The sequence below is a fragment of the Podarcis vaucheri genome (genome assembly GCF_965113315.1).
Source record: "Podarcis vaucheri genome assembly, chromosome: 1".
NCBI lineage: Eukaryota > Metazoa > Chordata > Lepidosauria > Squamata > Lacertidae > Podarcis > Podarcis vaucheri.
Genome location: NC_138759.1, coordinates 107,232,250 through 107,248,302, shown reverse-complemented (window position 1 = coordinate 107,248,302; position 16,053 = coordinate 107,232,250). Strand labels below are relative to the sequence as shown.

The following is a 16,053-nucleotide window of genomic DNA, read 5'->3' as shown; positions in this document are numbered from 1 at the left end:
CCTGGAAAAGACCCTGATGTTGGGAAAGATGGAGGGCACAAGGAGAAGGGGACGACAGAGGACGAGATGGTTGGACAGTGTTCTCAAAGCTACAAACATGAGTCTGACCAAACTCCAGGAGGCAGTGGAAGACAGGAGTGCCTGGCATGCTCTGGTCCATGGGGTTACGAAGAGTCGGACACGACTAAATGACTAAACAACAACAACATAAGGATTCCATGCCATGCCCACCTTCAGAAAAGCTGCCAGCCAGCAAGCCTCCTCCTACAGTATGTTGCCACCCTAGTAATTATAGGTGGCATAGTGGCAGCTGGAGTAGAGTATTGATGGGTGGGACGAACACAATCCAGGCTACCATTCATGTGCCACCATCCACTTCCTGTGGTAGGCAGAAAGAAACAGGATCCATATTCCCCCTGGGGTGAAGCATTGTGCTATAAGATTAGGCTATAAAACAGGATGGGGAACCTGTGGCCCTCCAGACGTTGGTAGACTACAACTCGTACCAGCCCCAGGCATCAGGGCAAATGGTTGTGGAGGAAGTGAGTTGAAGTCCAGCAACATCTTGAAGGCCACCTGGGTGGTAGCAAGAGCAGAGCACCAGCTTTTTCAATAAGTAAGGTAGCAGTTTGGAGACAGGACGCCCATCCCACACCAAAGGGCCCTAGATTTGTCTTGACTTGTCTGCTGGTCAAACCCTAAGGGCTATGTAAGTGAAGAATTGTCTTGAAGATGATACAGCAGCCTCTGATATGAGTAAAGTGTGTCATTTCTTCCCTGAAAAATCTAATTTACTATTGTAATGCTTTTAATACGTGCCGACAACACATATTACATAGTGCGACTGATACCACATGACACATCAAGGCAATTAAAAAATGTCTCCCCCCTCTTTCTTCATGCTGATCATACTAATATTCAATATCTCTGTGTGTATTAGTTAGAAGGAATGTTTTCTGTGACACCTATTGAATTACTAGCAATTGCCAGAATTATCTTTCTCTGCAGATGCAGAACACCTACAGTGACACTGCTATATCTAAATGGGAAGAGCATGCAAAATACGTTCCACGCATTACAAGAAGTGTCAGATTCCATGTAATGACAGCAAATCAGAACTGGACAGGGCTGCTAGAGGTGTTGTCACCTCAAAATGGAAGGCGCTTTAATTCTCAGTTATGTATCACAACAGAATATGTTGTTGTTTAGTCGTTTAGTCGTGTCCGACTCTTCGTGACCCCATGGACCAGAGCACGCCAGGCACTTCTGTCCTCCACTGCCTCCCGCAGTTTGATCAAACACAACAGAATATAGAAAGCCTTAAAAACCTCGAATGTTTTGAAGTTGCAGGACACTGTTAATACACATTTGCATGTTTACAAGTTTACAGATGGATTGTGCACACTCCTCTGGCTTCAATTAACAGTTCCAGTCAACCACTGAAAGCAATGCAAAGCCCCAACTCAGTATGGAATAATCAACAAGCATTCTCTGCAACCTCACTTCCATTCCCAGGTCTGCATAATCCAAATGAATACAGTGGTGCCTCGCAAGACGAAATTAATTCGTTCCGCAAGTTTTGCCACCTAGCGAATTTTTCGTCTTGCGAAGCACGGTTTTAACAGTTTAACAAAGTCGCAAGACGTTTTCGTCTTGCGAAGCAAGCCCATAGGGAAATTCGTCTTGCGAGGCAAATCGAAAACAGAAAAACCTTTCGTCTAGCGAGTTTTTTGTCTTGCGAGGCATTCGTCTTGCGAGGTACCACTGTACACATGCTGGCTAACCATTCATCAGCAAATTACCTGCTGCAGTTCCTTCAAGATGCGTGTATGATGATATCTGCATGCATGCTCATCTGCATGTATGCTCTAATCTTCTGACTACCTTAGCATTTACACTTAACGTCTGGCTCTGCTTGCCAGGCCTATATGGCATTTTCTAGCCCCTCACCTGAGTGCTACCCATCTCTTGCAGCTCTTACAACCTCTCAACTGGCCTTCAGTCTCCTCTCCAGCCCAGATCTGCTCCTTTTAGCTCACCCCAGCTAAGCTAGCGCTAACATAACCCATCACAGGCAAGGACATAGCTGCTACTTTCATGTGAAACAACACACACACAAAATCCCTACAGCTTGCAATTTCTATTCTAGAGAAATTTTGTAAACTGTGAAGTGGACCCTACCCTAGGTCAGTTAAGAGTACTGACCTAGAAGTTGTCGGAGTTTCTCAGTTAGCTTCTGCAACATCACTAGGGCTGCCATATGTCCGGTTTTCAGAAGGTCATAACTACATACCTATTCCAACTAACATATTCAAGCGTTTTTTACAGCCTGGATTGTGATTTGTCAGTGCTGTGGGAAGCTCCTCTAATTGGCTGGCTGAGTATTTTTTATTGGTTGTTCTTATGTTTTTATCTTTGTTGGATTAATGATACTCCATAATTTTTATTTGATGGGCATTTTCTAGAAAGGCGGTTTAAAAATATCCAAAATAAATATGATAATAACATAAAACAGATTAGAAACATTGGGAATGTCAATGCAACACACTGCAAAACCAAGCCAAATGTGTAAACTTACCCCTCTAGTCTTACATCAGGCAAACTTCTGTTGAATGCAATCATGTCACTGGCCATAAGATTAAACTGGTTGATTTTAAAGAGTTCTTTCATTTTTTCCTGATCATCTTTGGGGATGACAACAGCCTTTCCCATCTCTCCAGGTCCTTCTTGGCTTCTTGACATAACAGCTGTAACAGAAGACATCAAGAAAAAGCACATCCTTAACCATTCTGCATTGTTCTCATCATGCAGAAACTTCCAATCTATTGTTTTTCTGGGTCTAAAGATAAGAAGCTGTGAATTTAACTCTTCTTCATGTACATTCAGGTCCATATTTCATAAGGCTGCAGTCAGATCAATAAAAATGAGAGTATGGGGAATACATTTTCTATTACCAGCATTCTGTGATCATTACTTAAACTACTTATTCACATTCCATCCCTTTAAGGAGCTCGGGTTTATATGCATAATTTCATCCCATGTTATCCCTGCAGCAACCATGTGATGTCATAGCCCCAACAGAAATCCCCACCTGTGGCAGCCCTGGAAGGGAAGTCTCCACTGGTCCCAATGGGAGCTTTGCTTCAAAGACTAACAGCAACTTCAGGGGTGGGGTGCTGGAACCATGACAAAGTATGAAAGGGTTGAATGCATCCTCATCCTCCTCATCTCCCCAGGTCCCCAAGCACCTACCATTTATTTATCTCTCCCGTTAGTTTTAATATTTTTTATTGATTAGTCAAGAAGCACCAACATAACAAAAAGAAAGAACACAAAGAATTGAAACAGTGAACCATAAAACGTCACCTCCTGCAAGGACTACAGCACAAAAGTACAGTGCTTCTCCAAAGGAACAATAAAGTATTGACGCGCCTGCACCTGCTAGTTCTAATTTTAAAGGAGGAAGAAAGAAACACAATGCAACTTCAAAGTGTGTTACTCCAGTAGTAGTTTGGTCCTTCAAGCAATCAATACCGACATATTCAATATGACTTCACATCCGCACCCACAAGTTTCTCGGGCATAGACAATGTGAAGGGAAATGTTTGAAAATATCCCTAGGAGTTGTCCTCTTTATACAGTAGTGCCTTGGGTTAAGAACTTAATTCATTCTGGAGGTCCGTTCTTAACCTGAAGCTGTTCTTAACCTGAGGTACCACTTTAGCTAATGGGGTCTCCCACTGACGCTGTGCCGCTGGAGCATGATTTCTGTTCTCATCCTGAAGTAAAGTTTTTAACCCACGGTACTATTTCTGGTTTAGCGGAGTCTGTAACCTGAAGCGTCTGTAACCCGAGGTACCACTGTATTGTGAACAGAGAACATTTCTGCTTGCCCAAAGGCTGTATCCCCAATTTTTCACCAGTTCCCTCTACCAAGTGTAGCTGTACCTGAGGACTGAGGAACTCACCAGAATTGTATGTGATATGGTGCAAGGGACCATTTATTGCAAAAAGATATTTATCTTTGTTTGAATTTATTTATGCACTGCAAGGACCTATGACAGGATACCTACATTCAATAAAACAGATTTAAAAACAATAAAGCATCACTTAAAACAGGGAAACTAAAAACTAAACAGAAAACAAACTAAAAAGAAAAAAAGAAAGAAGTTTTTAAGCTTAAGGAAATTCGCAAAAAAATTACATTTCCGACATGGGTTGCCATACGTCTGGACATTTCAGCACTTTCTGTTTCTGATGGCCAAATCACCAACGTATGGAAACCCTACTTAAAACCATAATTGAAACACACACAAAATATTACAGTGGAAGCCAATCAAAACTCATTCTTCTGCCATATTAAAAAAAAAAAAACTAGGGCAAAAAGGTTCATCTTGATGAAATAACAAGAGTGCAGTGACAATGCCAGATGCATCTCCAAGGGGAAGGCTTTCCAGTAACAGGGGAGCCACCACCGAAAAGGCCTTCCAATGTGCCACGGCCATGACCACTTAATCATCAAAGGGCTTCCCCTGCTGACCTGAACATTCAGATAGGCTTCTATGGGAGGAGGAACTCCTTCAGATATTTGGGCCCCAAGTTATTTAGGGCTTTGTATATACACAAACAAGGGATATACATGAACTTTATGATATAAATAAGTAACTGTAGCATGTTTGGAATTTGTTGAGTTTATGCTTCCACCACCTGTTAGTTCTAGTCCGCCCTGGTTCATGCCACATTTGCAATGCAGCTTTCAGTATTGAACTAGTTGCGCATGATTTGCTTGAAAGAAGTGCTAAGAGCCTTGCCCCTCCCTGCTCATGCGGACAGGGCTGAGAGGGGGGACTTATACAAAAAGGTGTTAAGGGCTGCACTATTCGTTGAAACCTCCAATATGCCCCTTTGGCAACATCCACAGAAGTTGTTGGAGGGTTCATTGAGTGAGCATTGCATAGGATCCTTGGAACAGTGCTTCTGGGACTTGGATGGGGAGCAAATTCACATATTTCAAGAGAAGCAGAGGCAGCCAAACAAGAGCAGGAGAGAAAAAACAATCCTGAAAACAGATTGAGAGTTTTGCGTGAGCTACAGTTCTTTAAATTTTAACAAATATTATCTTTTATTAACTTTTCCGTAATACATGCACACTATAAATCGATTACTAAAAAACAGACAACAGCAATTTCATTGATATCATGAACTAAATTTAACTGTTCTCATATATGACATTCAGCCCAGACATTCAACAGCTTAGTTTTTGTTCATTTTCATCCACTACTGGCTTGCTTGTTAAATAACGCTGCAAACAGAATTACAATGCACAGATACATCATTATCAGCTAATGAGCAGTGCAGCTAATGAGAAACTGAGCATCAGCATGCAACTTATTCTTTTTATCTTTTCAGGCTTGTTTAGTGAGTAGCTTCCTTACTATTGACAGTCTCTACGTATGTGACAAAATCAGTTGTACATAACTTACTTATCATAGAATAGTTGCAACTAATCATCCTGCATAGCAGGTATGAGGAACCTCTGACCCATGGAGTAAAATCTGGCCTGCAAGTAATTTGTCCCATGGGGACAATGCCATGCAAACCTGTACCACACCTGACATCATATGATGTCATGTGTGGGGAATGTGAAGCCATAGCTGAAAAGGAACATTTGGAGTGTTACTGGAGCATCCTCTTGATGTGTGTGGTGTAGTGGTTAAGAGCGGTAGTCTCGTAATCTGGGGAACCGGGTTTGTGTCCCTGCTCCTCCACATGCAGCTGCTGGGTGACCTTGGGCCAGTCACACTTCTTTGAAGTCTCTCAGCCCCACTCATCTCACAGAGTGTTTGTTGTGGGGGAGGAAGGGAAAGGAGAATGTTAGCCGCTTTGAGACTCCTTAGGGTAGTGATAAAGCGGGATATCAAATCCAAAACTCCTCCTCTTCTTCTTCTTCTTTACTTTCAGGGCCAAATGAAAGGTACATGTGATAAAAGAGCTCCAAACCAACGCCAGCACATTCATGCTGCAAATATTTCATATAAGGCCAACCCGGCCAACTCATAATAATTTGTTCACATACCAGTGCACTTATGTGCATGGGCATATATCTTGCACTGGTATTCACAGAAAAAGCTAATTGTGGTTAATTAGCGATACTACTCTGGGATATTTACTGGATGAAATTATCCTAGACAACTGAGTACGGCAGGCAGGATTGCGTTGACTATAACTGTTTTGCTAACTGACCAACAAGCATTAGTGTGTGCATCTGCTGAGAGTTAGCAACAATCACACGAGAACTGAAATATTTATTTATGAGGGAAAATAATGGCATTTGCTGTGGGAAATGCAGATGCATACATACACAGATCAAAAAGCATATACAGCGTGTGTGTGTGTGTGTGTGTGTGTGTGCGCGCGTGTGTGTGTGTGCGCGTGCATATATATATATGTTGACGACACCTTTGTATGATATGTTGACGACACCTTTGTAATTTGTATGATATGTTGACGACACCTTTGTAATTTGGCCACACGGGAAAGAAAAACTAGATAGCTTCCTCACACATCTCAACAGCCTACACCCCAAAATACAATTCACTATGGAAATAGAAGACAACAACCAACTCCCCTTCCTTGACGTCCTAATCTACAAAAAACCTGATGGCTCCCTAGGACACACTATCTACCGGAAAAAAACACACACCAACCGCTACTTACATGCACAATCACACCACCACCCTGCACAAATAAACTCCGTAGCCAAGACTCTCATCTCCAGAACCAAACGCCTGGCTGACAAAGACCACTTGACAACTGAGTTACAGAATCTCTCAAATGTGTTAATCGCCAATGGATACCAGCAAAACAGGGTTACGAAGCTAATCCAAAAAGAAACACCCCCCAAAAACCAAGACACAGAAGAAAACAATGGCATGGCCCTCCTTCCATATATCAAGGGCACTACAGACAAAATTAGCAAAATCCTCCATAAACACAATATCAAAACAGCCTTCTGCACCAACCAAAAAATAGCCAATATCCTCAGAAACCCTAAAGACAAAATCCAGTTGGAAAACCAAGGGGTCTATGAAATACCCTGCAAAGTCTGCCCAGCCACGTACATTGGACAAACAAACAGACGAATAAATGCACGTATCGCAGAACACAAGAATGCCGTCAAAAAAGAAGAAAAAACTTCCTCTCTTTTCCAACACATGAAAGAAACAGGACACGAAATTAATTTTGCAGATTCCAAATTGCTCTTTAACATGGAACATCACCACAAGAGAATAATCATGGAAGCCATAGAGATAGAGAAACACCCTCACAACATGAACAAGCGTGACGACACGTCCCGCCTGCCAGACATCTGGAAATTAGCCCTCCCCACAAAAACCGACACCAGAACCAGAGGCACACAGAACGCCGTCACCAATCAACCACACCAGACCCAAACCCATACCCTCTCCACAGATAAATTACAGACTCCATCCAGTAGCCAAACTATAGCGGCACCTCCGGATGCTGCACCCCCCTGCAATCCCTACACAGATCTGGCTGGCACAGGGCACAAAACCACAGCTCGCCCCTATACACGAAGCCAAGCCAGAGCACAACTAAATGCAGCACAGCCATCTTCTCAAAAAAACTCTTCACAAGCTCAAGAGGTCAAGACACGAAAGCTTTAGCAACTAATCCACACTTAATGACCCACCTAAGTGGTATTCAGAATATCACTCATGAAATCACTCAAGATATCCCTCAAATAATCAAGGAACAAAAGAAGAAAAGGCACACTAATCTAGGAACTTCCTCTCTGCCCAGAACGTTGGAGGCTATACACCACACCTCCTCAACAGTATTTATAGGAACTCGAACACTAAGATCCTGCTCTGTTCCAGTAACAAGAAGCCGAAAGCACCAGCCTGAAGATGACGAGTGAGACCTCGTCGAAACGTCGCCCAGACACCCCAACTCTTACACGGGAAGACACCCGAAGACACCAAAACCTGCATTCCTGTACCCGTGAAAATCTACGAAAGCAAATATATATATATATATATATATATATATATATATATATATATGCATTACACAGGCAGACCACCCATGTTGTCAGGACTATTTTATTATTATTAAGGAAACAGGAAAAGAGAAGTCTGAAGGGAGAGACAAGGTGGAGTCCTAAGGACCCAGAATAACTGAAGGCAGAGATAGATAGAAACAGAAAGAGAAAAGCTCCTTTGCAAAGCACATACTTTCCTGGTCTAGCAAGAGAGTGAAATTGGGAAAATAAAGGAGTCAACATGAAGCTAGAGAAATGCTATATTTACTTGTCTGGTGGTAGGAAGGAAACAAAGGCAACACAAACTCTAGTTCTGCTGAGACTTATAACATTACATGAAAGAACTATAGCAAGGCTAGATGGAATTGACAGGGGCTTATCATTTTAGATAATCCTTCCGTTTGTCAAAAGCAGTATGCTCCAACCAGAGTGGCTCATCATCCAACCTCAGGGTGATTCTCCCTTATCATCAACCATCAGCTCTTGGGATTCGTGTCAGAAAATTAAAAAGCATTCCCCTTTAGAAAGGCACATCAGAAGTCTTGACTAATTCTGAAGAAAATAACAAATAGGGAAGGATGTAACTAAGGTATTTAAAGAAAAAGAGGGAAATGAGCTAACTCTAGCAGCTGTCCATGGGGATAGGTATCTGAAAATAGAAGCATGGAATGTTCCCCAAAAGCTGAACAAATTGAGGTTGCAACATGCAGACAACTATAGGAAAAACCTATCATGAACCTCACCCTGAATAAAAAAGGGCATATCACAAAGGGTCCAGGCTAGACATTAACATCATTATTTCAAAATTATTTCAAAATAACATTTCAAAATTTGTTAGTTCTTCTCTTCTATATAGTTTTCAAATTGTCTATTCATTTGAGAGCCTAATGCATTCCTTTAAAAATGAGACCAATTAGATAATTATACCAAATCTCAACATTCAGATGACAACTTTATTGACTGAAACCAGTGCTGATTGCATGACAAATTCTAGTTTGAATCCAGATACAGTTGACAACAGTGGTGGTAATAGTAGCAGAAGCAACAACAACCACCACCTAATAAGGTTGTTGTAAGCTTTGGGAGATGATGCATGTGTGCAACATATTCATATGTACTGAATACTTGACATTCTTTGTGCAAATTTTGTTGTAGCAATGATTGTCACTGAGATTGCACCAAGACTGTGTTGCTCCCACAGCAGTCTGATCTAACTGCAGCAATTACATTGAGCATAAGCAGCAAAGCATTTGCAAACACAGGAATAACATATAAATAAGGTTATTACTATATACTAATGAACAATCATCCAAAAAAAGTTATGCAAAGAAGAGCTTAAGCATCATTTGCAATATTAACCGTGGTACTAAAATTATACTAAACTGATAGAGCACATTTTAGCAAAACGCATTTATGTTTTAGATGTGTGCCAAATAAATGAGTAAACTTTAAGCCAACTTTTAATCAGCTGGGGGCCTGCCTAGATAATTTCTGTGTCTTTAGCTTTCCAAATCTGTTCATTAGTAATGACCATGTCTATAAAAGTATGCATTTTGACTACTGTACTGTAGACAAATGAAATTTATTGGGTAGTTAAATAATCATTGTGTTTTTAAGCAGACCACACTGATTTAAACTGTGATACATATTTTCAACCTTTTAAAAAGACTCATGCAGGTCGATACTGAAAACCCAGAGCACAACCTTTTGTCTGCTGGTACTTACAGATTACAAGAAATATAACAGTAGGAAAGTGAAGCTATTTCTCCAGTAATGATCTAAATGAGCTGTGAATTACCTAGATGAAATGAATGCAGTAAATGAAACACACTATCATTTTGCTAAGCAGACTATGTAGTAGTATTGATAAACTGCAACAATAATTGCCACATTCTTTCATTTTAAAGATTTGTGTGTGGCTCCACACAGAGTGTTCAATGTGACATTGAAGTGAAAAATACATGTAGCAAAACACACACACTTTATTTTCAGTGCCTCCCTGCTCAAAAGGTGAAAAAAAGAGGTAGTCTTTGTCTATAACTTTGGCCCATTTGGTGCAATGGTAACATCACAATTTTAGTACACATTGTAGAAATTCATGCAATCCTATGAAAGGGAGTGGTATTCTGTTGCAAGGAGGCAAAACAGATGTAACTCTGGTTGGCAGAACTGACTATAATATTAAAAAGCATTATTTCCTTAAACAGTCACTTGAGTAAGCTGATGTCCCCCAACCTCCAATCATCTTGATTTTCAGAAAGCACTTGCCTCATGAAGAGAAAGGAAGATTCAGTTGTTCAGTACTGAAGGAGAAAAACTCTAGATATGCTGATCACATATGTGTGATACAAGTGAAACGGCTTTTGTTTAAGTGCTGTTGTGCTCAGGTTCTGCCTGAGAGCTTCCCATGATCATCTTGCTGGCCACTGTGAGAACAGGACCCTGGACTCTATGGGTCGTTGGCCTGATCTAGTAGGACTCTTATGTTTTCATCTTTATACCTTAATGGATAAATAAACAATCATTCTAAATGGTCTGCTTCACATATTAAAATAGAGTCTCAGCAATCTTCAGAGCATTGCTAATGGAAAAGCAGTGAAGCACTTCCAGAGCAACCCTAACCATAAAAAGGAGCTATAATCAAGGAGGTGGATCCTTCAAAGTATCAAGCCAGTATAGCACAGAAAAGGCCAATTCGGATTCCCCCCCCCCCAAAAAAAAAACCCTCATAATTTATTTCTACTATCCATGCCAGACCTAGATGGGTAGATTGAGAACAGGGTTGGGGAACTTGTAGCCCTCTATAATTTTGCTGGGCCACAACTCTCATAACTCTGACGATTGGTCATGTTAGCTGGGGCTGATGAGAGATGGGAATCTGAATCTATTGGTAGATCTCTGGATGAACAGCAAATATTTCCAACTCTGAACTATAGCATCAGCAAAATCACTCCATTCTCCCAAATTAAACTGCTGAAATTTAGAAATCTGTGGGTAACCAGAAGTAGATTTTTTGGTGTGGGAGCACTGTGAGCTCCATTCAGTTCTGGTTCTTGACACAAATTCCTGGGCTTGGGATTCCTTGTGTCTTCTGCACCAGGGTGTGGTGGGTGGGTCTAAAGGTTCTGGTAAAACCCACTTTGGATCTTGAAGTCTGCCCATACTTAAACTAGAGAATATGTTCACTGTTAAAGAGTCAAGAGGACTGTCATCCCTCAGATGTATACATCTTGGCACAGGAACCATTACTAAATGCATACTTGACCTTTTCTTATTTAAAAAATAGACCCCCCTCTGTCTAGTGAGAATAGAGCTTTTCACCTGGCTCTGGTGAAGAAGGATGAATGATAATGGAGTGCTCCACATGCCTCCAAGCCCATTGGCACTCTGTCTTGTAGAAAGCACTGCGCAGATAAAAATATTCAAAGCAAAGAACAAACTGAGATAGCTGTGCTTTCCCCCTCTTTTATTTCTCCCCAAACAGAATTTCTGCATCTTCCCTCAGCAGCAGGAGCCTTCTTGGCACTTTTCAATGTGGCTTTGCACATATAACCATCAAATCCTCTGAAAACATACAGTGGTACCTCAGGTTAAGTACTTAATTCGTTCTGGAGGTCCGTTCTTAACCTGAAACTGTTCTTAAACTGAAGCACCACTTTAGCTAATGGGGCCTCCTGCTGCCACCACGCTGCCGGAGCATGATTTCTGTTCTCATCCTGAAACAAAGTTCTTAACCCAAGGTACTATTTCTGGGTTAGCGGAGTCTGAACCTGAAGCGTATGTAACCTGAAGCATATGTAACCCGAGGTACCACTGTACCTTCATAATAATGCAGTGTTTTCATTGCTGAAGAGCACAAAGAAGTGTGTGTGCTTTGTCACCTGTTTTTCCTTTTTTGCTGGGCATTTTCCACAGTAAAGCTAACTGCCTAAATCTATGGTTACTGGTGATGAATCCTATACCAATCAACTCTTAGATAATTAAAACAAACACATGTTGTGACTGTTAAGGGATGCAACCTTAAAAGAGCAAAGAAACAATTGCATTATTTTAATTGTGTGCACACAGAGTATGCATATACTGCATCTGTCATCCTGAAGCATATACTTTTCATTGTTACTCTACTTTTTCATAAGTAGATAAATTGACTATGTTTCAATAATTTTAAAATTTTGGTTGCTAGCCAGATATTGTTGGAATCACAACAGTATGTGCTGCCTGAGGCTGATGAGAGTTGGAGTCAAACAACATTTAAAGGTTAGCTACCCTGTTGTAGAGCTTGCAAAAACTTCCTTTAGCCATCCTATGTCTTGACCAATTTCATTAGCACAGTTGTCTCTGTTCCTTATATTCCATATCATACAGCCCCTCCTGACGTTAAGACCTGTGCTGTTTTCCCCAGAGTGCTCCCTCAGAGTAGGTTGGTCAATAGGAGAGGAGTCATAGCATCAAGTACAAAACAGTAAAGGTCAGTAGGCTAGGAGCTCCAGCTCAAGTAGGGTCAAATTCATAGCCGGATATGGTTTATCAAGACGTTTACATCTGAACCAGACCAAACAGCTAAAATACGGTTTATGGGAAAGCGCCTGCATTAGGCTCATTTTCTTTCACCTTTAGGAGCAAATCAGGGCGAAAGATTTATACGATCTGAAGAGAAACCAGAGTATGCCTTTAGGAGCAATCAAAGGCTTCTATTTTAGAATTAACCATAGTTTGAGTGTCATGTGAATGGTAATGATGAGACAACAGGACAAAGATTCATCTAATGTGGCTATGTAATCCTTAAGATGTCTGTAAGGTTTGTAGTTTTTATAAACAAACACTAAAGTTGCATGGATTTTATTTAAAGGAACTGTTTATGCTTAACACATTCTGAAATCTCTAACCCTCAGAATGCTCACTATGGACGTGGACAGCATGTAAAATAATTTTAGAGCTGAATGCCCAGAATTTCCTGCACAGTTAAATAAACTGTTACATATTAACTACTCCCCAGGCTTTCATAATGACATAGTAAAGACATTATTTATGGAACTTATCAGTAGCTAGTTTGCTGAAGCCAGGAAAGTAAATCTTTAAAGCAGCATTGTTCTCAATTTCAAATCTACGTTTCCTTTCCCAAGTAAGCTTCTGTATCTTAAATATATATATATATATATATATATATATATATATATATATATTTAAAAGTCAATGGTCTGAAACAGGCATAGGCAAACTCTGGCCCTCCAGATGTTTGGGACTACAATTCCCATCATCCCTAGCTAACAGGACCAGTGGTCATGGATGATAGGAATTGTAGTCCCAAACATCTGGAGGGCAAGAGTTTGCCTATGCCTGGCCTAAAAACTACACACGAGTGAATAATTTTGCCCCATTTCATGAGTTGCAAATAAACAGCCTTCCCCAGCACTTCAGCCTCCCCTTCTGCTACAAGTAATTACAGAATCATAGTATTGTAGACTTAAAAGGCACCCGAAGGGTCATCAATGCAGGAATCACAGCTAAAGAATCCCTGACAAATGGCTGCCCAACCTCTGTTTCAAAACCTCCGAAGAAGCAGAGTCCACGATCTTCCAAGGCTTTCCATTGTACTGCCAAACAGCTCTTACCATTGGAAAACTATTCCTCATGTTGAGTCAAAATCTCCTTTGTCATCGTCTGAATCCACTGGTTCATGTCTTGCCCCCTGGGAGCAGCGGAAAACAAACTTTCACAAGCAACCTTGCATGGCATTCACAGCAATTTCATAGGAGGCAGATCAATTATCTGCATCCTCTCGAATGCAACAGGATTATCTGGCAAATAAGGGTGCTTGAGGTCAGGAATAAAAGAAAATGTATGAAAGCTTATCGTAATGGATTATGATGCGAATGTGGAATCAGTGCAGGTTAAAGCACAGATACCCTATATCAAAGCAATTTGTATTATTTCCATTCAAGATGAAACAACAGTTTTTAACCCTGCATATTACAGGTAGCATCTGCTCACTAAATATATGCTGCTGCTCCCATCGCTTCAATGTAGTGTATGCACAGAGGACGAGGTTCAGATATAGGAAGTCCAGGTTCAAATTCCTGCTCATCCACGGAATTCAATGGTTGGTCTCCAGAAGATCCCAGTTTTCCCCCAGTGTTCTGGTTATCTTTCTTCCCCATAGAACAACTGAACAAATTCCCTCTTAGTGCTACTAAATGAAACAGTCCCCTCATAGATTGATAACTGATGCAGAAGGTTCACTGTAGGGGGACAGTAAATTCATTCTCATTCCTAATTGTAGTTGCTTCCCTTCATCCTACACAAAGTCAGTGGAATGTGAAATTGACTCGACTTGATTGCAAGCATCTTCTTGCCAGGTCAATTTACTGTCAAGGGAAACCTTTTTTTCTTTTTCATTTAAGAATACAGTGGTACCTTGGGTTAAGAACTTAATTTGTTCTGGAGGTCTGTTCTCAACCTGAAACTGTTCTTAACCTGAGGTACCACTTTAGCTAATGGGGCCTCCTGCCGCCATCACGCGATTTCTGTTCTCATCCTGAAGCAAAGTTCTTAACCCGAGGTACTATTTCTGGGTTAGCGGAGTCTGTAACCTGAAGTGTCTATAACCTGAAGCATCTGTAACCCAAGGTACCACTGTACCAGGGGGCATAGCTGAGAGAAAGAGGGAACCTTGCACAATTTTTTCCTCTCTGTCTTTTTAAAGCACAATGCATGCAGATGTATCTGTCAGTGTTTGTAAAAAAAGAAAGAAAGGGTTCTGATCTCCCTTTGTCACCTCTCCTGGTCCTCGGACCCTTGTCGGCATAAAAGAGTCCACGAGAAGAGTATCCTTGCAGAGTACTTTCTGCTTTTATTCTTAAAAGTCTTTCTGCAAAAGCGACTTACCAACTGTACACACATCAACACTACCAGCTTTCACTAACCAACCAACCAACCCAACAACAAACTAACATTTCTCACTCTATATATACAAGTACAACCCAGTGCAGGTCGCTGACTCATGCTGACCCAGCTTTTTTAAGCATTAAAGAAACAACAGCCAATTTTTAGTCGTGACAGTATCTCTATATGGAGGCACCCACCCTTAATTTTTTAAAAAATAAAAAACCCTCTACAAATACTAGTAAGGCAACGCTAGATAACGTGAATAGAAACAGGTGCTTTGACATGGCCACTATTAAATACATATCTGTTTTACATATGCACACACATTGCTACTGCAGCAGTGATGGTGGCCATGCTGCTGGAAGCTAGCTTTTTTTCTTCTTCGTCGGGATTCTTACTGAAGTGCTACAGTAGGTGTGGGGAACCTCATGCCCAGAGCCTAAATGCAGCCCTCCAAGCTGCTCTGGCCCTCATGGCCTTCCCTTGGTGAACCCCTTAACCTCCTTGATGGTTTTGGCCTGGCTGGAATGCATCCTTCAACCGTGATGTCATCTACTTCCTTGAAAAGGGGTGTTTGAGTGGGTGTACACACACCTCTGACTTTTGCACAGCTGGAATATAGCCTCATGCCAGGGTTGACGAAGCACCACATTTCATAAATCCCCCCCGGACATCACTTCTGCCTTTGAAATACTGGCAATGTCCAGAGAAATCCAGATGTATAGCAGCCCTAACTCATGCGCTCATCCTATGAAGTTCCACAGGATTCCCCAGAGCTCAGAAGCAGCTTTTCAGAAGGCCTGGAAGGCTTTACTGGGTACGAAGGAAAGGTGAAACCAGGTGCCCCACCTTGAAGAAGTGTACGTGTTTTCCCTTAGTGTAAAGCCTCTGTTGCATATAAGCTATAAGCCTCAAGCCAATTATGATAAATTTTGCAACTTCTCCTTTTAACCAACATCAAAGAGATGCAGTATAAAGTTGGGATAAGAACCTGAAACAGAAATATGTCCCGAACACACAAAGTGAATTTTTTTTTCTTATATCTCTACATTCAAGAGAGTCATCACGTTGGGAACAAACAAATGCTGAACAGGCGAACAGTC

The 16,053-nt window shown here is 41.2% G+C and overlaps 1 protein-coding gene across 2 annotated transcripts in view; it reads right to left on the bottom strand.

The window, feature by feature from the left end:
• Positions 1–16,053, bottom strand: part of GALNT13 (polypeptide N-acetylgalactosaminyltransferase 13) — a 164,043-nt gene that overhangs the window by 98,588 nt on the left and 49,402 nt on the right. For both annotated transcript variants that reach the window (XM_082198423.1, XM_082198422.1), the window contains exon 3: positions 2,579–2,747. In XM_082198423.1, the coding sequence (XP_082054549.1) occupies positions 2,579–2,747 (169 nt within the window). The remainder of the gene's footprint in view (positions 1–2,578; positions 2,748–16,053) is intronic.